The 24002-nt window shown below is 39.4% G+C and overlaps 1 protein-coding gene across 6 annotated transcripts in view; it reads left to right on the top strand.

The window, feature by feature from the left end:
• The window catches only part of LOC115908498 (core histone macro-H2A.1), a 42938-nt gene extending 19726 nt beyond the window's left edge, over positions 1-23212 (top strand). Inside the window, exons 3-10 of one of the 6 annotated variants that reach the window (XR_004061118.1) lie at positions 945-1051; positions 2496-2693; positions 4492-4602; positions 11274-11360; positions 14579-14680; positions 15137-15226; positions 18303-18477; positions 22483-23212. Coding sequence is in view for 4 of the 6 variants with exons in the window: in XM_030957119.1 (XP_030812979.1) it covers positions 945-1051; positions 2496-2693; positions 4492-4602; positions 9712-9811; positions 15137-15226; positions 18303-18477; positions 22483-22648 (947 nt within the window). In the remaining 2 variants the exon portion in view is untranslated. Of the gene's footprint in view, positions 1-944; positions 1052-2495; positions 2694-4491; positions 4603-9711; positions 9812-11273; positions 11365-14578; positions 14681-15136; positions 15227-18302; positions 18478-22482 lie in introns of all 6 variants that reach the window. The other 5 variants (XR_004061119.1, XM_030957123.1, XM_030957121.1 and 2 more) reach the window with 5 other exon arrangements.
• The last annotated feature ends 790 nt before the right edge of the window (positions 23213-24002 follow it).

Genomic DNA, 24002 nt, shown 5'->3' with positions numbered 1-24002 from the left:
CAGATTGTAGAGAGGGAGATGAAAGGTTAGGTGTAATGGAGACAGCAGTAGCACATAATTGCTGAGTCTGATAAACATGCTATGTCATTTTTTTTAATTGTTCCCTAGACTTTCTTGTAATTAATTGCATCCTTGCCCAAGGTTTGTTGAGCTGCAGATAAATCAGTTAGCAGATAATGCTCTAGTCTTTCTCTTCAAAGATCCTTGCATGGTGAGAAAGTTAATCTTTCTTAATTCAATAAAAGCCATTAAATGCCTTGCTGTTAAACATTATTTTGTCAGTGCTGGAATATCTTCTAAGGAATAATTTATGAGGAGCAAACAAACATGATTCATCAATTACTTTTTCTGGTTAAAAACTTCTTCTCAGATACAGAAAAAAAATCTTTAAATGAGCGTGGCAGCAGAATTTGTATTTTTAGTGTCCTAATTTGGATGTGTGCTTTCATGGTTCCCTAATGCTAAAAATGAGTCACTGAGAATAGTGTCTTTTCCAGTAATAAAAAAGTAGAAGTGATACAAGCCAGAACTCACATTTGACAGATTTGAGAAAAAGACCTATAGAATTTGTGTTTCTACTGTACTCTGTCCTCTGATAGGAGAGGGGTCCTAAGAGATGAGCACACAATAGCCTTGAGAAGAACGCTGAAAAGTGAGGAATCTGGGGAAACCGCTTCAAAAGAATAAAAAAAATAATTCCAGTTTAAAGCACAGGACTTAAGTGTGCATTTGTTCTTCAGTGATTACACATATAAAAACAAAATGATAATTTTAGAGTTAATCTATTGCAGGTATCTACAGCAGTTAGGAGTAACATGATATAAATCCCATACCTCAGGAGTAACATGATGTAATTCCCATACCTTTTTGCATGGATGCTAAATAACACATTAACTTTTCTTAATGACCACACTGTAATTAAAAGGAGCTTACTTTTTCCCCAGCGGAAATTCTGGAATTGGCTGGAAATGCTGCAAGGGACAACAAGAAGGGTCGAGTCACTCCTAGACACATCCTGTTGGCTGTAGCAAACGATGAAGAATTAAATCAGGTAAGAAAAACCTCTGCCATGTGAAGGCCAGCATTTCCTTTTAGGGCTTCTTAAATTGTCTTTTCATATAGCTGACTTGTAACTCAAGACCTCTGCTTATTGAGCAGCACACCAGGAAACACTCACTGGTATGCTGGCTGTGTAACTAACTACAGCACTCAGCTTAGTTATGTATTTCAACACTCCTAAAATGTGTAAAAATGCAATGGAGATGTAAAATGATGTTCACTAACACTATTACAACCACTTCTGTTGGACTGGGGTGTTGTCATAAATTCTTCAAGGATGCAGAGAAAATCCTGCAGATGCTGGTTTTTTGTTTGTTTTCAGTTTCCCCCTTAGACAGCTGAGGACTCAGTGGGACCTATCTTGTTCTCACTGAAGTCTGTTATTGTGACCACAAAAGAGCTCTAAACTCTTGCAAGTCTGTGTCCCTTGCAGACTTAAAGATGCCTTTAACCTGGCCATAAAATATTTGGCCTTATTATTACAGTGCTGTGGTGTCAGCCAGAGGCAGTGGCTGGGATTAATGTACCTTTGTGTGAGGTGCTGTAAAAACCCCTCTGAAAAGATACTTTTTCCAAATCTGTGTATCATGATGAAGCAGGAAAAAGATAATATTCCCCCAACCACCCTCCTTCTGGTTTGCCTGAAATTTGGTAATACTTTCCATTCATTATCCCTTTGTAAGCTTGGAGCCTCACGGAGTTGAGATTGGGGAGCACTAAATATGAATCGAAGGTGGGACTTTGATATCACTGTCTGTATCCTCCTGAATAGTGAATTAGTCCCAGTTAGATGTATAAAAATGAGTTAAAGTGGTTTTAAATACAGAATATGATGTATTTCACGTCTGCTTTTAAAGGCTTGAATAAACTGCACACTTTTGAATATTGATCTTCAACTGCATATTTTTTGAAGATAGGTATAGAGATTTGTATAAATGTTGCCCTCCATTTTGAAGTTTCTTTTTCTAATAAAAAAAAACTTTTTCATGATACAGTTGTAGGAAAATGCAGCACCTGGGACATATACTGGGTTCTTCACAGTGTGGCATCTGCTGTAGTCTCACCCCTGGACTTTGGGATCCCATTTTTCTCTCACAGGCTGCCCTGCTGGGCCCTCAGGTGTGTGCCCGGGGCTGTCTTGTCTTTCCTCATTGGGTAACAGCCTTCATGGCATGGATTCAGAGAAACAGATCTCAGGTGAGCCCTAGAGATGCTGACAGTGACAAGCATGTGTGCAAGAACACATGTTCCCTTTACAGTTAAAATCAAGTGTGTGATCAGCTCCATTTCGTGCATTTCTCATCTCTTCCTCAAGGATAATGGTGGAGAAATTCAAGGCAGTATACAAAATTTCCAGTAAATCCTCTTTTCTATTTATCAGTGAGTAAATACTGGAATTTGTCATGTACAATTTTTTTTTATTTATTTTTGATTAGCTATTGAAAGGGGTCACCATAGCCAGTGGTGGAGTGTTACCCAACATTCACCCAGAGCTGTTGGCAAAGAAGCGGGGATCAAAAGGAAAACTGGAAGCCATCATCACTCCACCCCCAGCAAAGAAGGCAAAGTCTCCATCACAGAAAAAAACTGTATCAAAGAAAACAGGTGGCAAGAAAGGAGCAAGGAAATCCAAGGTAGAGTAATGTGTTTATTTTAAACCCAAAGCTTGTCAGCAGTAGCTGCAGAGAGCTTCACACTGGGTCAGCTCTCCATTGCATGTGTTGTTACCAATGGTGATTTCAGCCACAGTGTGAGCAGGGGAGGATGAGCTCTGCCCTCTCCCTGGTGCACCTGGAGCATGAACACTCTCAGGAATGGCCCAGGTGTGCAGCACGGACACATGGGCCATAAATGCTCTGTTCTTTTTAAGAACATTCTGAGGTGGGCAGAGGGTGTTCCAGGAGACAAGAGGAAAGCGTCTGGGGGCTGTGCTGGTCATGCCTTACAGGTTTCAGTTTGTAGGAGCAGGAGATCTTTCTAATGTGTACATGTGTAGCCAAGGATGTTCTTTCTTTTGCAAAGCAACTACAGTTAAGCAATAAGTTTGGCGAGTAGGAAGAAAAGTACAGGAATTTCACATGAAATGGACAAGGAATGTGAAAGTTCCCTCTGGGTGAAGCAAAGCTTCTTTATTTATCCTGTTACTGTTTACTTGGTCTCTCTTCCAATTATTTTACTCTTTTGGTTTTTTTGAGCTGTTGAATTTAGTTTTCTCCCTCAGAACACCTATTAGTTGACATTTCAAATGCAGTCCTTCCAATAACCATGCACTAATAATTCCCCTAAATCTGGAATTTTTTTGTCCTGCTTGGTTACAAAAGCAGGAAGTCTGTTGTGGGGTTCTGTTTTTCTTCCACACAATAAACTGTATTGTCTGCTTACTATATTGGTATTTGGCTAACAGTAAACTCCTAGGGAATTGAAATAAGACCCATGAAAATCTAATTTTCAAAACACTTGTGTAAAGTAAAGCATGGTTACAGCTTCTAAAAGCACAATGTACCCTTGCATCAAAGTCATTTTAGTTCTTCAGCCTCAGACTTAATTTATATACTTTGGAAAGGGACACAGTGGCTTGCTCAGTGTTCCAGGTGTCGTTTTTTTGCTTCAACATAGATATTGCTGAGGCACCAAATATTTATATGAAATCATAAGCAATAATTTTATTGAAAATGCAATTGGTACCAATTGAGTTTATAACCACAGTCTTTGTGAATTGATTTTCCTTTTCAAAATGTTTGAATCCTCCTTTTTGTTCAGTAAACCAATTAATTCCTGAAACCTGTTATTTCACTGCAGTAATAAAGTTGAAAAAAAGAAATGGTGGTTGAGGGGAACTCCTCTCTCCTCCAGCAGTTTCACTGGGAATGAAAGTAGGTGATGATGGAAAATTGTTCAGCCCATTTCTTGCAAGCAGGCAGATAGAAAGTAGATGTATTCTCTTGACACTGCTTCTAAGGACAGCCACATTACAAAGGAGAATTTCTAAAAATAAGTCTGTGAAATCTGGGAGCACCTCCCTTCACAGATAAATTTTGTTCTCTGACAAGTCAGTTCCTAGCTTACAATGAGTGTCTGCCCACACACAGAGATCTGTAATCTTTGTCCACACAAGCCATTAGAAAGCTGTTAAAAGTTTGGGGCTGTTTATATGTTTTCCTGCAACATTTAAGTCAACTGTCATCTCAAGTGTGTACTGTTGTGGGCAAGAGGAGGCGCCTGTAGATCTGCAGACGTTTGAGGTCGTTTTTCCTATTGATCCCTTCAGCTGTTATCAGGCACTTTGGTTGGACTACAGGATAAAATCCAACACCACTGTTTGTACAGGCATTTTATTGCCTGCTAAGCATTTAGTGCATGTCATATATCTTAGTGTCATTAAACTGTTTTTCTCAGAGCCTTGAGTTAACTAATTAACTGTATTTCTGGAAGAAGAAGCAGGGAGAAGTGAGCAAATCAGCCAGTGCTGACAGTACAACAGAGGGAACTCCTGCAGATGGTTTCACAGTCTTGTCCACCAAAAGCCTGTTTCTTGGCCAGAAGGTATGAGCCTGCATTTTTATAAATTAATACCTATTTTTCTGTGCTGCTTAGGGAACAGTCCCCTCCTACTACCCCCTTTTCCACAAAACATCTAGGTACAATGGACATTTCCCCACTGAGCAATCAAGGAGATGTGTGATATCAGTTTTTCTCATCAAAGAAATTCTCTGAAACAACTTCTAGACCATTTTAAACAGTACATAAATAAGTCTTCATGTGACTACATAATTAAATACTTAATTAGAAGGAAAGCCTGTGTGCTTGTAATCTATCTTTTTCATAAACAACATAATTGTTACAGATAAGCATCTGCCAAAGAGATGATTCTAAGCATAAAATGTATTTTTTCCAACAGTCAGCCCACTTCATTGCTGATGTAAATGATTTACAGGTTTTTATCAAAACCTATTTTAGACATTTGTTCATAATAATGTTCTTATGCTGTGTTCTGCTTTGTGATTTACAGAAGTTAATGTTGTGTAATAATGAATTATGCTTTTATGAAAAGCTGGAGATCAACAATTCTTTTTTTCCCTGTGAATATGATTTGGGATGTGGGTTGGTTTAATACAAATACATATCTGCTTAAAGAGGATCCATTTAAAGAGATGAGTCATTAAATTAATTTGGTCTTTTATCCTGAAACCTGCCTTTAATATGTGATGCAAAATTTTCTTAAGTAAAACTGCATCTTTCTGTTATCATTCAATAATCAGATCATTGTGTTGTAAGCCATAAAAGATGAGCCATTGTCCATTGTGGAATGTAACTCCTCTGACTCATTTTTATTTCATACTGAGGTTGTTCTCCATTTATCCTCCAGTTTGTTTGCCAAGTAACATGCATGAGAGTAACATTTTTTTCAATATTTCTAATTTTCCACATTTAATTTCACAGCTACAGCTAGGTGGCTGGTTTGGTAGAGTTGGTTTTTATTTTACTCCTATTAAGGGGGTAGTTTTTCAAAAACATTGTGATGACTAAATTAGAACCCAAAATTTATAGTCTACATTACTGTTTCAAGAAAACAAGTAACATCAGACCTCTGGAGCTGATTTTGAGCTCATTTTAGTTATCAAACCTGTAATAAGACCTGTGTTGTGTTCCAGCAAGACTGACCCAGCAAATCAGTGGGGCTTTGCTGTTGGGATCAGTGGAAGAAAATCATGAGCTCCAGGACGGCTTTAAGCTGTGGTGGGCAAAGCCAGTGTCTGTTGTACAGCTTCCCAGTGAGTCCCAATACTGGGGAATGGACTTTCTGGCTTTCTCATTCACTTGAGTCCAGCCCCCTGAGGAAATTACTGGTGTGACACATCCATCCCTGCACTGGCTCCTTGTCAGTTAGCCCTGCACAGAGAGGGACCAGGTGTCAGTATTTTGTTGTAACACATAATGAAAAGAGAAATTAAAAGAAAATGCAAACCTTTTTGTCTCCTGTGAGGGAACACTCCAAATCAAACAGATCATGTTCTGAGGGTTAGAGAAGGCATTTGAAGAATTGCTGCAGAGATCAATCAGTCAGGATCTTTCAAGCCTTCTATGTCATTCTTGAACACCTTTCCAGCACATCTGTTTGGTTTACAAAACCATTATCTGCCAGATCAGAAAATCCTTTGCTAAATGCAGAGAAGGAAGAAAACAATCTTGGTTTTGATATCACACCATTCATAAGTGTTTAATGGAAAAAATGTTTTTCTTAGCTCCTTGTTTATGGAAGGGAAGGAACTTATTTGCAAGAGCAGCTCTTCATCCTTCTAATAACCCTAAATTTAATTTGATGCAAAAACCAAAAATGAGAATGTTGTAAACCTGGGTATTGTTCAGTTTTTAAAATTACAGTTATTGCATTAAATGTTTAGGTAACTGCTGACATTCAGCTGGAAATTCTCAGAGGTCATGAAATGGCAAAGAATCCTTCAGTTATACCTGTAGAAGTTTATTAGTGCCACATTAATTATTAAAATCTAGTTAATAAATATGTAAATGATTGCACATCCACAAGTGAATCCCAGTGGAAATGTGGCATTGTGCACATTGAGTAGTTTGTTTTTCCTGAGAGTATTACAAAGTAGAGGCAGAGTTGTAGGAACTCAAACCTAAGCTATAAGGTTTGGACTTTCCGAGATCTCAGCTTTTGGTCTGCACTAGGCATCTTCAGTTTTCAGTATAAAACTCATACCAGAAAACGCTTCAAGACTTTTAAGGTAATTTTGTCTGAAATTAGAAATGCCAGGCTTGGCTTAGAAAATATTCATAGATGTGCTAAGTGCCATCTGCATTTTATCTAACTAATATTTAATTGAAATGTTACCTCAAGTTATGTCCATTCTTTGTTGCACATGTATATGCAAGTTGTGTCTATTTATTTTGTTTAAAGTGGCCCTTTAGGGGATCACTTCTGCCTAATACATGCTTCATACTGTTGGGTAGTGAAATTGAGCAATTACTCATTGGTGGATTTAATTCCACAGAAAAAATTCTGATTAATTTTTTATTTGTTTTTGGCAATTGGATAGCTAACACTGCATTGAGCAGTAAATGCAGAATTTAGTAAAGTAATACTTAGCTGCCAACACATGCTATCAGTCATGGGCAGCTTTTTAAGCATTTTCTTGTTGTTGCTAAATTGAAACTTTAATTACCAGCTGGCTGTTATGTAAATCCCGTATATGAGTAGGCTCAGGGATGGATTTAAGGTCCAAAACAAAAACAGTCTGCAGCTGATAGATCTGGGGTGAAAACTTGTAGAGCACAGAATTAGGAATCAAAAAAATCACTTACAGAATGAGCAAAATATGTTTAGGAACATGCTATAATCTCCACAAAACAGTCGCGTTGTGTGCATGTGTTTTGCTGTTGTTTTTTTTTTAATTTAAAATTCATTAAGTTTTTTTAACATTTTGGTTTGGTTTGATTTGATTTGACTGGTTTTTTAAACAGCAGTTGCTTGTAGTCAAACTCAAGACTCAAACTCCAGTATGAATAACTCACCACGTGTGAAGTATTAAAGGATTCCAAGCTATTTGGAAAGGAAGCTTTCTTAGATTTTATTGCAAATTCCCGAACAGACACATACTTAAAACAGGGCTGAATTACACTCATTTTTAGTCAGTCACCCTAGTTTGAGGTAACATAGTTTACTCAAGCAACATATGCAAATTATATGAAATTGCAGCCTTTTAAAAAGAGAAAGAAGGTCAATTCATAGAATCAAATTAATGAAATGGAAATATTTTTTTCAGAAAATTTAAATATAGGGATGGTGGCCTCCTTAAATGTCCCATTCACTTGTATGGGTTTCATGGACTGGCTCATACTCCCTGTTAATAAATTAACATACACAAAGAAATTATTTGAAGAGTTAACTTTAAGAACGTGGGCTACAACAAACAAGAGATAAAATTCTGATATGGATGATATAAAGTGCCATGCCTGAAGATGAGTGTTATGCTTTGTAGGCTGAGGGCTTTGGATTAAAAGGAAAGCCTGGCCTAACTGCAGCTGATTGCAGGAATTGCATAAATGAATGAGAGCTTTCTCCTTCATGGTTGCTCTCCATATCACCCAAACAGCTACTGGAAAAATAATTTAAAATACATACTGTAAACTCAGGCATTGGTTATGCTGTAGATAATGTGTTTCCCCAAATGAAAAAGTCTGGAAAATCTTTTGCACTTTTAAAGTATTTAAAGTTTGTCAGTAGTAAACATGGGTCCTGTGAAATCAGACTTCCAACAGAAGCTATGAAGCAGTGTCAAACCTGCTCAAACCCCGGTTAGAAACTTCCCATACCTGCAGTTTTGACCTTTGCCAAGTTTAGCATTCCCATTAGGTTGCATCAAGTTTTAGAGCTGGTTTTATGTTGTGGGTCGCATCTTATGAGGAGACCCCCAAACTGTCTCTTAAGAACACATAGTGCAGATGTGAGGTCAGTCTCTAGAGCTCTGTGCTGCCTCCCACAATTCCCTGTGTGCCTCAGGAGAGGAGAAATCTTCCTGTGATTTCAGGAGAAATCCTCCTGATTTAGAACAAGAAAGAAATTGAAGACATTCTTGAAATATATGGGAGTACTTAGAGGAGTAAATAAGCATTAATGGGTGGGTTTAAAAATCTCTGCTTTCAGAAGGGACAAAAGGAAGTAAAGCAAACAAAATAAAAACTAGAAGCTATAAGCACGTAATATCATGTGCCTGCTTATGGTACCTCACCAGACTTTCCCAAAGGCTGCAGAACTATAATGAGGACTGAAGTGCTGTAATACAGAATATGGTGACCTCTGATAAGGAAAGAAAAAAACCACATCCCCTTGTTGGGATGGAGGAATTGCTGGAGACAAGTGTCTGCTTTCTCAGAGATAGGCTCCTGTTTGCTGGCTTAAATAAGGAGCAACAGCAGCTTTGATCCTGTTTCAGTGCAGAATAGTCCCAGAACATCCCTGTAATTGATGCTTAAGGGATGCTTAGGGTGTCCTTCATCTCTGTACTTGGGGAAGAAACAAATACCCTCATTTGATGGCAAAATTGAAATCACAGAATAGTTTGGAAGGACCTTAAAGTTCATCTCAATCCAACCCCCTGCCATGGGCAGGGACAGCTTCCACCAGACCAGGTTGCTCCAAGCCCCATCCAACCTGACCTTGAACACTTCCAGGGACTGGGCAGCCACAGCTTCTCTGGACAACCTCTGCCAGGGCCTCAGCATCCTCACAGGGAAGAATTTCTTCCTAATATCTAATCTTAACCTCCCCTCCTTCAGTTTATGGCCATTCCCCTTGTCCTGTCACTCCATGCCCTTGTGAAAAGTCCCTATCCAGACTTCTTGTAAGCTCTTTTTAGATAGTGGATAATAATAAGAATCCCAAATAATGATCAGTGTAAAACCAAAATAGAGCTTACTAGTTGGTACATTCATGTTCTCCCAATATGAACAATGTTTGAGTCTTGTGTTTGAATTTTTTTGGGCTAATATCCCTTGATGACCTGCCTTTTATTTTGCATATTTGTTTGCAGTGATGCTATCTCCATCTGTGTTGCAAAGCTCACTTTTCTGCAGCTTCTCTGTGATTTCCCAGCTGTCCTGTTATTTCCCACCTCATGCTTTTCTTTTCAGCTGAACCTTATTCACAGTGAAATCAGTAATTTAGCCGGCTTCGAGGTGGAGGCCATTATCAATCCTACCAATGCTGACATTGACCTTAAAGATGACCTAGGTAAATGGGGCATGGGTTGACACAACTAACGGTCACATGGAAATTATGGAACCCAGAATTTACTCTCTAGGGCTTCATACCTTTAATCAGAGCAGAAATTCAAATCTTGCAGGTCCTGCTTTGTTGAAGAACTATATTCAAAGCACTTTTTGAGCAATTCTGAACACTTGCAGCTATTGCTAGTCTTCAAGCTGATTTCAGTTCAAAAATTTTAAATTCTTTTCCATAATGATCATATGTGACTGTTAGCTATTTTGGGGGGTTTCTTATTTGAATACTTCAAGGACTAAAATACTTTTTTGTCAGGTTTTTCTCAAAATAAGCAGTTTCTCCATTCTACCTGCAATCTCAGGGGTTTTATTTCAATATTTAGAGTAGGCTTAAAAATTTTGGTAAGGGCTTATTACTTCATTAGCTGTCCCCAAATCTTCCATACCTTGATTTGATGTTTATTTCAGTCAATAATTTGTTTCCATTGTGTTTCAATTCTTCCCTGTCACTTTTACATTCAGCTGGAAACAAATACTGGCATTACCCCAAGAGTGAACTATCATGGGTGGAGAATCACTTTTGAAGCTTTTCTCTTGTTTGATAAGAAATCCAAAAACTCCTTCTTTAATAGAAGTTTATTCTTCAACAAAACAAAAATTGCCTTTATTGCATTATGTACTGCATTCCCTTCTTATTTGAGTAGACCTGCTGCTGTCTTTTTTTGAAACTTCCTTAATGGAATACAACTCATAATTCTAATACTGCTGCATTTCCTATGGGAATGTAGACAAGTAACTTCACAAGAAAAAAGGTCTAAGAAGGCTAATTTTTATATCAGCCTTTCTTAGAAATACATATATTTCTTCAAGTGTCTTAGCAATTCCAGCATATAATTAAAAGATATGCCTTACTTTGAAACTATACAAACAATTTGTATTTTTTAAAGCAAATTCTGTACAACCCTGGCTGCAAATACATAGTTTCCTACATGTGAAGGAAACTGGCATTTTTAGAAACAAAATGATGAATGGCTTTACATATGAAAATCAGTGGCTGTCAGCTTATTAGTGCTGACAAAATGGAGAAACTAATTATTTTGTTTGTCTTGATGATCCTGAATTTCTCTTTTTTAAACAGATTCCATATTTTAATGTCATGCTCTGTGGGGAACTGGTTGTTCTAGGTTTCTGCAAAGTGAAATGGGGCATTAGCTGATTTTAAAACTTTGGAAATGATCTCATGTCTTGTCATTTTAACATTTATTTGATCATGTCATACTCAATATTCCTCCTCCTGCTCCCTACACCCCTTTCTCTACACACACCTGCACACACAACTCAGCATACTCCTTTGGCGCAAGGTTTGGAGATGTAAAGGTAGGAAAATATGGACGTTGGTACATGTGTAAATGTAGAGCCTGTGCTGGGTCTCTGTCCAACGTGGTTGATATACATCTGTTTACCTGTTGTAGTTGCAAGTTGTACAGGCTGACATTGCCACGATCGACAGTGATGCTGTCGTTCACCCGACAAACTCTGACTTCTACACCGGTGGTGAAGTAGGTAATGGCAAGTTCAGTGCTGCAGTTCGTATGTGTGTGCATGGTCAGCAGCCACCAGCTTGTTGTAGCTATGCAGATCTGCATTCATTTCTCACTTCCAGCAGTCCCCACTGATCCTAACAAGAAATGAACAATTACAAATCTAGTGGGCATTTTTGGTTTTTGTTGCCAAATCAGCCTTTCAGAAGTAACCATGGAGTGCACCACCAAAACTGAAGTGCAGGAACAGTGCGTTAAATGCAGGCACGTGACCAAGGAAAATTAATTACAACACTGTCGGTTTGACATGTTAAGTGCCTGGTTTGAATGCAGTTTGAGTCTTGATCTTTAGATTTTAACCAGTTCCAGTGCACCTTCTCCATGCCAAGTTTCAGATGTTCATATATGGATTCACAGCCTGGATCTAACTTATTTGGAAAATACAAGATTAAGATTATCCTTACGGACCGATGACCTTCCTAGGCCTGCTCCACAGTCCTCACACCCACAAGCCCAGGCTAGGGCTGCACACACATCAGTCACCTGAGCTACAAGGATGAGAGAAGGCATGGCAGGAAACAGGACAGACCTCTTAATTCAGCCATCTTAACTGTCCCTTGAGTAACTCTTCTCCTAGCCCTTCTCTTACCCCTCTCATACACAGAATTTTGAAGGATTTTATAAAAGGATAGGAGTACTTTGATTGAACTGCCTTGGTAATTTGAGAAGGCAAATTAGAACTTGGACCAAATGTAGAAGTTGCTGGCAGTGCTTAAGAACAAGTCAGCTGATCCCAGCCTCTGTTCTGCATCTCATCTTGACCTCACCATTGCTGTGAGAAAGGGCTCCCCCCATGCCTGAGGCTTTGTTTTCAGTACTGACTTGGAGGGACACACATCCTGCACCACCTGTTTTTTCTGAAAGGGCTGTATTCTGAGTAACAAGCAGAGAAATATAGCTCTGGTTGACCTGCTGAGGCAGAAGCACTGTGACTTTGCTGGCTAAATAATATGCAGAGTGTCATAGTAGTCTGTACCTGAAGAATATGCTTCCAAAGTCTGTCAGACCCATTTAGCCAATGTGCCTGTCTCCTACCCTGTGACAAAGAAATGCTTTGCTACTCTGCAGAGAAAATTGTCTCTTGAAGTTGGACTGCTCATTCCTTAGTGTAGGTTCCTGTTGCCTCTGACTGCTGTAAGAAAGAATAGAAGTGCACAAATGCTTAGCTTCCAATGATTAACTTTTACCCATCTAAATTTTTTTTTATTTTTTGTTGGTTTTTTTCCCTAACAATTTAAGTGTACTGGGGGCTTATCCTGAGAATTTTAGAGCCTAAATTTCTGCTAACGCTGTTTTCAACACTGATACCAATGCCTGCTTGGAAAGCATGAGATAATGATCTTATTCTCATGGGAGTGACACATATTTATGCTTGTGAGCAAATAAGCTACTAACCTTGAAGCTGTGAAGCAAGACTTCCCTCAACAAACTTGCTAGTGTAGTGGAAAATAGTTAAATACAGTCTGTCCTTTACCAGATTAAGCTAATTTACAACATAGATGTCAAGTATGATTTCAATATAAACCCTCACTATTAATCAGAAGAAGAGCATAATTGAGGAGTAAATGCAGAATATTTCACTCATTCATATCAAATACTACTTTTTCTCTTCTTTGTACCAGATCTGCAAGAAGAGAGCTCAGTGGAACAAACTTACATGGTTGTTCATTGCTTTTAATTATAAATTAATTCCCACTAGAAGGGAAAAAGCTGGTCCTTCTGGATTGAATTAAACCAAACTAGGCTAAATTCCATTAAATGTACAACAGCTCTGCAATGGCAAAGAAATGACCTACTTAATAGAACTTTGCTGTTCCTAGGTTCTGCACAAGGCTTAATTATGTTTCCCCTTGAAACAAGAGAAATTAAGAATTATGAATGTCATGGTTTTAGGACTGATCAGAGTCCATGGACTCATGGGGAATATAACGGCACATATATAAATATAAATAGGAATGATATGGAAATATATACAACAAAAATATAACTAGAATGGAAGGCTGTTTCATTCCCTCCCCATCCCCTCTCAGTCAGAGTGATTTTATAAGACCCTGGAGTCAGTCACATCTGCTGGATGGGCTCAGCAAAGGGCACGGGGTGTTGTGTTTTACTCACTGCCTTTGAAGGGCAGAGTGCTTCCAAGCACCTGAGTGCTGCTCTGGGTCTCCTTTCCCAGCACACTCCTAAGACACCTTGCTGCTACCAATAAAGCCATTACTGTCTTTTCTAAAAGATTTGTAAGGTGATCTTCCCACTCAGTTGCACTGGGATAGGCAACTTTAAGTTCAGGAAATCCTTAGGAGTTTGGCTGATGTATTTATATTTAAAAGCTTAAATGAGCACAAACAGCAAATTACACTCTGACCTACACAGTCTGACCTTGCAGTTCAGTTTTTGGCAAACCCTGTTGTGAACTGGTTATGAAAAAGCCAAAGAAAAGGCATAGCTTTTTTTAATTGTCCTCAGCTTTTGTACCCCACAAGCAATAAACTTCCACTAACAAAATAGACTCAGGGTCACAGAGTCAGTTTTTGAATGGAAAACAAATGCATTGTTTTCAGCTTTTCAGTTTGGAAGAAATTTAGCAAAACCAAACAAAAGCACCTTGCAGTCTTCTTGGTTTCTAGAGCTATATAACCTGATTTAGTAACTGGAATCTTGGAGGAGGGACTCTGCTTCCTGGAGCATATAGTATGTGCACTTCCATCAGAAATTGCATTTTTTTTCTTTCTTCGTCAGTGGAAGTAAGGGGTGTCACCAAATAAATGTCTAGATCTTTAGAGATCCTAGTTCTGAACTTCTGGAAATCAGTTTTCAAAGCAATATCTCAAATCAGAGCCTTTATGATATCACTGCTTTTTATTTATCTACCTTTATAATTAATATGCACAGTGCAAAATTATGTGGGATGCTTATGTAGTTAGGAAAATGCTTTCTTGGGCTGTTTTTTCTTTCATTAATATTTCAAACTAGAGCTGCAAAATAAGATCTAAACCATTTAGTGATGGACTGCCTTTGTAAACAGCATACCTTTTGGTTGCCCTGACACACTGCACAGCTCTTCTCCTCCCAGAATAACTTTGTCCAGCTCCTTAGTTGTAGTTAGAGAAGTTCATTGGAGGAATGTGTTCCTTAGAGATTCTCCTTATTTCTGAGGCTCTTCCTCTTGGTTAAAGGTGGCTCAACAAGCTGGGCAGTTACCAAGTAAAGCAGCCCGCTGCACTCACGAGACTGTTTCATTCCTGGGGCCACCTGTTGGGGTCAGGGACCAAGATCAGGTGAGTTTCAAATTCTTATTGTGGCAAATGGCTCTTTAAAACAATTTGTAAGAGAAGAGGGGAAATGAATCCTAGGGGAAGGAATTACAAACCTTCAACCACTGTTGAGCTAGCACATTCTTCTGGAACATTTCACACTAAGAGATGCTCATGAGAAGGAAGGAGGTAGGGATGTCATGTCAGACGTTTCTTTACAGTAAATTCAAGTCTGAGAATGTTAGCAAGGGATACCAGTGTGAGGTTTTTGGGTTCTTAGGGTTGTCTTTTTGTTCTTTCTGTTGTTGTTGTTGTTGTTTTTAATGACTAGCTAATTCTCAAGTCCCAAAAGGTTTAGATCTTACTTTGCAGTCCCCAAAAAATGTTTGGGCAGAAAACTCTAGAGTGATGTAACAAAAGCAAATGATGAGTTACAAGTCTGCTGAGATCAGAAGAGTAAACTAACAATTCTCTGTTCAGGGAGCACTTTGGAAAAGAAAGGTGGCAAGGAGTTTGTGGAAGCCGTCATTGAGCTCCGCAAAAAGAACGGGCCGTTGGACATAGCCGGAGGTGAGGCTGCGCTTCGGGACCCCCGCCCAGAGAGAGCCCTGTGGGAGCCTGCAGGGCTTGGCTCAGCCAGCCCAGCTCTCCCTGCAGCACTGCTGGGCTCTGCTGTCTGCAGGCAGCTCCCAAGGGCTGTGTGTTTGTATTCTCCACAGTTAAACTGCACACACTGCATCTTAAGTAACCTTTACCTAAGCACCTGGGAATGGGCAGTGCTGTAGAGTTACAGTAGAGCCAGGCTGTTCACAGGTACGTGCATGCACACTCAGTGTTGATCATTAAGGGCACAGTTCAGAAAAGCAATTAATGAGATGCTTATTTTTGAGTCCAACTCTGTTACAAACATCTGCTTTGCTGAAATGCCTCTGACTTTCACTGAACTTAAGCATGTGCCTAAAGTTCAGCATCTGCTTGGGTACTTAGTTTAATCAGTGCCAAAATCATCACTATAAAAGCTTATGACTTTTTGATGCCTAGTTATCAAAATTTATGTAATCTCAGAGAAAAATCTACTATGTGAGTAATAAAGTTTGATAATGGCAATATATAATTTTACACCATCTGTGAAATTGCTGATCCATGTTGTTCATATAGGAGGCTGATTCTGCCATCTGTGTTTATGCTATAAAAATAAATACAGTGTGCACAGTTTTGTAAACGAATCCTAACTACAGCCGAAGGGGAGATGTAAGAATTCAGCTCTGACAGGAAAAATTACAACTGTTTACTTCTGGAGCTTAATACTTTGGGGGTTTCTCCCTTGCTTTTTAAAAATTTTAATAAGTTTTTCTTGGAATTTTTGTTCTGCAAAAATATGCAGAATCAATTACTCACTTTTTTCTTTTTACTAACTTCAGTAGAAGATTGCTTACCAGCCCAGACCAAACTGCTCCAAATAGGTGGCAAGTTGAAAAGAAAAGTTTCTTTTTCTCAGCTGTTAGTGCATCCCTCAGGTCTGGGGGTTGCTCCAGTCTTACTCCAGGGCAGCTCTGCACTGCACTAGGATAAACTGGCTGTTAGGGACTTGTTGAAGGACTCCAGAACAGAGCTAATACATCAATTTTTCAATCCTAAATGTACCCAGGGTTCAGATTTCTCAATTCTATGGGCATCCCTTTAATCTACCCATAACCAGAATGCTTATCTGGAATGTGATTAGCACAGAATAAGTCCATAGTTGGCTTTATCTTTCTTACTTCCCATTTCAATGCATTTGCATTTGAAGTAAAGGACAGCTGCTCTTGGTAATGAACAGTTGTCCTCATCAGAATCCTAATGAGTTAATTAATAACTACCCTGGAAAACACTCCCTGAGAAATATTAAAGTTGGTCATGTGTATCAATACAGTATTTTATTCTCTCAGGCTGAGGATGATATCCACATTTCACATCTGACTAGAGATATGTCAGCCGCTTTTAATAGATTTTTTTTGGATTTATGATGTATTCTGAATCTGCCAACATTTTAGTTGCACATTATGACAAATTAACATTGCCTAACATTGAGGCTATTCAACATGTTGGGACTCTGCAAAGCCATAAGAACATAAATGCTTGTGCTTCCATTGTCCTTCAAAACGTTCTGGTTAACCCCTGGTCAGGATCCATATGACAAAGTCTATTTTCTCTTTCCTGCAGCAGCCACGAGATAGTATCCATATGTGATGATCATGTGCCAAGAGTTACCTCTACTATACTTAAATAGCAAAATGCCTCATAAACATTCCAGAATGGAATAGAGGATTTCTATAAGCATCTCTGTAAACCTGATTTTTTAATTTTTAAAAAAACTTGTTGGTATTTTTATTATGGTTTGTGAAGACATAAGTTACCATTTTATACCAACACTTTTGTGGGGTATTTTAGAGGCTGACTGTGAAGGCTCACTGTATGATCTTGTGAGATTTCACATAGATATTTTTCTTCCCTCAGCTTGTGATTAGGGTGGCTTGCTTCCCCCCACCTTTTTTTTTTTTAACAAACCAAAGTTACAACTTTTTATTTGCAACCACAGCCCAGTGAGTTCAGAAATGACAGAGATCCTCCTCCCCTGGCTTCTGGCAGGCAGAGCACAGTCTGTTGTTGCTCTGTGATGGGAAGTGGTGAACCCAGAACGTGTTCCCCTGCAGAGAAGGAGGCCTCTCATCTGGAGAATCCCTGCCTGTCAGCAGTTTGTAGGCAGGGTCTGCTGCATCTTCTTAGTCCCCACATGTCCGTGGTGATGTTGTGCTGATAAGATATGATTAGCATGGTAAAAATTCTTTTTCATTTCTTTGTACATACAAGGCTTGGCCTGTTGTTACACAAACAATGTGAATCAAACACTGCAAATCTGTAAATGCATCCTCTACACCCCTCTGTCAAGAATGTGATGAAAGAGAGAAACTAAGCCCAGCATTGTTCAAGTGATCTTGTATGACCCATACACAGAAAAGCCAAAATAAGGCCAGGCCCAAAGTCTTGAAATCACACAAAATGTCTTCATTATAGCTATTCAGAGACAAAGCTGGAAATAAAGCCAGAATCTTAATTCACCTCTTTTTCATTCTTCCTTTGGGGTTTGCAGAGCACTAGTAGCTCTGAACTGCTCCAGTTTGGGCTGGGGTATGATCAGAAGCCAGCTGAACACTCTGTACATTTAGCAGGAGTAGCTGAAGGTCACCAGAGTGTAACTCCTTGTGCCTGTCCAGCATCCTGGTATTTACTGCAGTTAACCCAACCAGAGCAAGACCATCCCTTGTCTGGGTTTGGGTTCTAACAGATACTGCCCTCCTCCTTACCCAATCCTAAGTATAAATGTGCTTTCTTTGATGTCAGCCACGAATTCTTGCTCTCTCTCAAAATAAGCTGAATCCTAGCTATGATTTATAAATTATCACAGCAAAATGCAGCTGGAAATGGAAAACACAAAGTCTCTGTAATCATGTTATATTTTAAGGCTGTGTGATTTGTGATTTATAATCTAAAACATTCTTAGGGGCTAAGGGAATGTCTGTTAATTGTTTGCTATTTTAATCACATGTACACTCCTTTAATCCTAAAGAGAGGAAGGTAATTATGTTTCATTTTCAATTCTTCCTAGCTGTTGTCAGTGCTGGCCATGGACTGCCTGCAAAATTTGTGATCCACTGTAATAGCCCAGGTTGGGGCTCAGACAAATGTGAGGAGCTGCTGGAAAAGACAGTGAAGAACTGCCTGGCTCTGGCTGATGAAAAGAAGCTGAAATCAATTGCATTTCCTTCCATTGGCAGTGGCAGGTAAGTATCAGGCAAACCTGATGCCAAATAGGTCACATTCTCCAAGTGCCATCTGGTGTTCCAGTCCCTTCCCATGTACAAAACACATTGCTACAATGCTGGCTTTTTTCTTCTTGTTTGAATCAGTTCCCTAGAAGAAGAGTTTCTTCTAGGTTAGTTCAGGCAGTGCTTGGAGCCTGCAGTGTTTTCCTAAGTAGTAGTTTAGTGTTGGCAGATCTCATAGTGATCCCTGCAAATCTTAAAGCATGCAAATGGGATAAAGACCATAAAATGAACTTTAAAGAGAATGTTAAAAGAATTCTTTCAGACAATCAATTCATTCATATAAATTGGAGATGTGGAAAAGAACATGAAGAAAAGGGGTCTCTTTTGCCTGATTTTAGTGCATAATGAAACTTACCTGTCTTACAATGGCCAGAAGACATGGCTTAGTGTTTGTTTAAGCAGCAAACCTAAAGTGCCTTGATTCTCAGGATTTGCAGAGTCACTTCAAGCTTTCATCCAAAATCCATAAGCTGAATTCCATAGAGTTTACATCATGGAACTATTTCATGAAAAAAAAAAAAAAGACCTTAAAAACCCTTGCCAAGGTCTTTGAAAGCCTCAGTCTAAAAGTTCAGGTCCTCTGGCTCTGTGTGCTCAGTGCCTTTGAAAGTCAGATCATGTTCTTAAGAGTCTCAGTCCAGACTGACTGCACCTTTAGTCTGAGGCTCCTGGGTTTGGGATGCAGAGGGAGGTTGGGAACACCTGGCCCTCACTGATGGCTCAGTAGGAAGACCAAGAGCCAAATCTAGGCTGAATTACACAGTTGTGTCTCTTAACCCTGAACAACTGACCCTCTTGAGTTTGCCACAAAAGAAGTTGGCTGGTGTACAACAAGAATATTCTTCCCATTGTGCTGTTTTGCAACACTAGATTAATTCTTGCATATTCTGTGGACTAAGGCAGAAAACAGTGTTTGAGGTTTTGGGTGAGTGACAAGAAATAAATGTTTCATTAGGATGCTAAATTTAAGCAACTTGCATCATAGAAATCTCCAGCTAAGGGTAATTTGCATAGGTGTCATTTTAAGGAGATAACTGGAGCAAACTTTGCAGAACAGTAGAGAAATAAAGCACTGGGCTCATAGTAACTTACTGGATTAGCTGTCAGGGTCACAGGCTGGTCAGTACAAGGAGAAGCTCTGAATCACTGTTTGGGAGAAATTCTATTCCTCCATGGAATAATGTGGAGAGTGCAGAGTGTCTGTGGAATTGGTTATGTAAAAGTGGGACCATGTAAAGTATCTTCCACACAGCCCTGTCTTTTCTGGATAGCTCCCAGCAAAGAACCATTCCCAGCCCTTGTTGTGAAGTAGGTGATTGGTACTGGAAGATGATGAAGCCTTGAACAATCCTCAGGCTTCATATTCTGTTCTGAAATTTGGTTACTGACAGGCAGGATCTGGGGCAAGTCCTCTCTTTGGCATATACATGTTATTCTTACTTGAGCCAGTTAAAGTGGTGCTTTTAAAAGATGGAGAGGAATCAAAAGGTCTTGAGTAATATGTTAGGTTATGTATTTTTCCTTTTTTTTCCCCGCTTAATTAGAGATACTCAAGCGTAAGTTAATTTTGGAGAGAACATAATATATTCTGACAATACTCTCTACTTGTTTTTATGAAGTCAAAAGCATTAAAAAAGAAAAAAGTAAAACTTTAAAAGATAACAAATGCCAAAGACACCACATGTATGCAGCTGTTGTAGTACAGGCATCTGTCAAGCAGACATCACCCAATAAACCCACATAAACAGTTTCATTCTCTTTTATAGTTGAGGAATGGGATTACATGAGGGCAGTTCAAATAAATCACGAGGGGAAATAAAATAGCATACTTGTAGCATTCATTGGGCCAGATGCTCAGCTACAGCCAACTTATGGGAAGCACAACTTGGGTTCTGTTCAGAGGTAGCCTGGAGTTCAGTCTGGTAGGGCCAGCAGGAGAAAAAGGGAAAGGAGAGTTAGGGATTGAACATGAACTCATCCTCTGAGAAGGGATTTCATTCTGATGCTCTGACTTTGATCTGAGTTGACACTGGTTTGGCTAAGGTCCCAGACTGCCTTTTCACAAGAATTTAACTCAGACCCATAGATCAATGCATGAGGCTTCTGTTTCTTGCAGCCCACACATGGCCATCAGGCCAGCACCTTCCTGCTGATTTTTCTGCTCTCTTGTTTCTTTTGGGAGAAGTGTCCTGAGCAATGGATTGTTCTCAGCTTGCCTGGCACTGTGCCTTCCTTTCACCAGGCCACTCTTCTTTCATGTGCCCTGATGTGACCAGCCTGCCAGAACACTTGGAAGTTGTGTGACTTCAGAGGCCCCTGAGAGCAGTTCAGAAATAGTGTATGTCCCTGGTTTGATGCTGTCCTGCATGACAGCTCAAGAACAAAGTTCCTGGAAGATCTCTTCACTGTATGCCAGGATGCAACACTCATAAATAACCTACAAGTGCCCAGGTGTGGAAGCTGCTCACTCCTAAGCAGCTCCTGTGTCAAAACTGTTCTCAGTTGATTAACTTCTCACACAGCTGATTATCCCTGACCCCAGCTCATTTGGCTTTGGAGTAGTACAAGCTTTGCTCACAATGCTTTTTCATTTTTTTTTTTCCTTCTTCAATAGAAGAAAAAATCAGGCATTTTCAAAAAAGAAAAAGTAGTGTAAGCTATTTCATGCCATCGTTTTTGAAATACCACAAACATTATCTTCAAGACAGCACATATAATATCACATTACAGGCAGGACTGACATGGAATTGCTCTCTGAAAATGTTTTTTGATAAGGCAATGTGCAGCAAGTGGGCCATGACACAGGCAGTTGCCCTTCACATTTGGTGTGTTGCAGCAGAAAATAAGAGGGAGATTACAACAGCATTTTACTACCAGTGTGGTGCTTCAGCGAGCAAGTGCTGAGAAATGTTCACCTGTTAGTGCCAGAGGTGGATTTAGCCCAGCTTCCTTGAACTGCTCAGGAAATGCTGAGAAACTCATCCATCTGTGTAATCTGTAAATTATTTGTAGTATTAATAGTACACACTTTATAATGGGGAGTATTAACTACCAGGTGTCTGTAAGTGCACGTCAAGGAACCAGGTGATGTTCAACAGGCTCTTTCAAGTTCTTTTTGGGTGCTACTCCTAAGAGAGTGGTCATGTCCCATCACCTTCAGACTGACTATGGAGTGCACATCACTGAGGCTGGGGGAGGGCTCAGAATTTGGCAGGGTAAACACACCTGATCTGGATGAGTAACAGTACTTCAGGAGTAACACAGCAACAAAGTTCAGGCCATGTTCCAAGCAGTTACCAAGTGTAATTCCAGGAGTTTGCCATGATCTATAAAATTCAGATCAAAAAGTTTGGGTCATAGCTTTGTTCAGATCATTCTACTTGTGCTTGACTTGTTTTAAGAATAGATGAATCTTTCAGACAAGGATTCCTAGATAAAAATGTGAAGAAGTTTTAAGAAAGGTTGTCAGGTTAGGTCCTGTTAAATCCTGTGCTTAGTTACCATTAGTAGTGGTAAGCCCATATTGTACTTTGAGGTTTTTTTATGTTTCATATTCTATATCAAGTTCTCTGTCCCTTTTTACTTTTCTTTAACAGTTGCTTTGCTTTCAGGACAGGTTTAATTTTGTAGCTCCAACACATACACTGCTTTCCAGAACACAGCAGGCTCTTGGTTTACGTACCTGTTAAATAAGAATAATTGAGCCATCAGGTATCATGAGGTTCAACCCAACAGTGTGTGTAGACTCTGTATTCATATTTTAGGAATGTTTTTCTTCTGTTTGAGCATTTTAAGTCTTGCCTAAATCAACAACTTCTAATTCACACTGTAAGCACTGGCTTTGCAGCTTTATTTGCTGTGAGGTGTTGGAGAAAAGCTGGAGTCTTCCCTGGGAGGTTAAACCATCAAAAGTTGGTTCAGCAAGTTTTGATTTTCTTTTTTTTTTCTCTCTCTTTCTAGAAATGGCTTCCCAAAGCAAACAGCTGCTCAGCTGATCCTGAAAGCCATCTCCAGCTATTTTGTGTCTACAATGTCCTCTTCGATCAAGACGGTGTACTTCGTGCTCTTCGACAGCGAGAGTATAGGGATATACGTGCAGGAAATGGCCAAGCTAGATGCCAACTAAGCCTAGAAAGCTACAGTACCAGCCCCCTCTTCCACCCATCAGCATCCCCAAATCCTTAAATCATTGTGAGGCAGAGCATCCCTTATTTTAAATTTTGCTCATCTAGGAAAATAAAGGTGGGGGTTTTGTTGTTTTGTTTTGGATTTTTTTTGTTTGTTTTGTTTTTCCTCTCTAAACCGTTTTATGTTGGCACTGATAGTTGGCATTACTGCTGTTAATGCACTGTTATACCAGGCATTGTCTGAAGTTAGTGTAATCTAGAAGATTTTATAGTTTTATTTTAATGAAGTATGGATTGAAGCAGGAAGCTGTTAGGAGTATGTAGTCTTTTACTTGTGAAAGAAACAGGCCAACCCTATTTTGTAACTGTGTTGTGGTGCTTTATCAATACATCAAGTGGCGTTCCTTTCATTTTTTAAAAGAACAGATGCTATAAACCTAATTTGTGTTTGTTTATTGTCTTAATGATTCTGGAAGAAAAAAAATACAGAAACCCTGTTGTCCTTAATTATATTTACAATTTTGAAACTGTGTGAATTGATTTAGTAAAATGTTTGAACTGTTGCTCTTGGTGTACTTGGATTGATTTTTCCTTTAAGCTTTTAAGTTCTGGAAAGTTAGCTGTGAGAGGGATGAGAGCAGATCAGAATCAGTGACCTGGAAGCTTGTTTGGGTATGCTGGGCATCTCCCCTGTGCTGGCTGCATGTGAGTGGCCTCAGTGACACTCACAGCAGGGATTTTTCCAGAGAGTGTTCACCCTTCCCATTACTTCAGATCCTGTTCAGAATCTGCCCTAATTGCCTCTTCAGTTTGGGAGGTTGAAGCCTTTTAGATCAAGCAAGGCCTGAGATTTTTTGAACTCTTTCCAGTCATCTAATATTGGCCTGTTTGAAGCTACTTTGTATTTTTTCCAAATATTTATGAGCCCTGTTTGTAGTGGTGGCCCTGTCCTTTGCACAGCTGAAATCCATACCAACATACACTTTATGGAAGCCACTTGGGTTTGTACTTTGAGAAAAAGAAGTTACACTGTTAAAAGCTATTGCATGTGGATGCTGCTCTGAGGGAGGCAGCTCCTCCTTTGAAGTTTTTAGCTGATTTCTAGGTAGGAGGCATACGTTTTCCATCTCTGTTGAAAACTTCATTTGCTGATGAAAGAGTATTTCACATCCAGACTGGATTGGCCCAGAGCAACAAGCAGACCAAATCTGACTTTTCAATAAGTTCAGGAATACCAAATATTGAAAATGTGTAGCTTGAACTCCTGCAAAAGTTTGGGGTGTTTTTTGTAGAAGTTGAAATACTTGGAGCCTTCAAGAGGAGCAATGGCACCAATAACAGAAGGCAAAACTT

This window comes from Camarhynchus parvulus, chromosome 13 (genome assembly GCF_901933205.1).
Source record: "Camarhynchus parvulus chromosome 13, STF_HiC, whole genome shotgun sequence".
NCBI classification, from domain to species: Eukaryota; Metazoa; Chordata; class Aves; order Passeriformes; family Thraupidae; genus Camarhynchus; species Camarhynchus parvulus.
The sequence above is the reverse complement of the archived record's forward strand: the minus strand, read 5'-3'. Positions and strand labels throughout refer to the sequence as shown.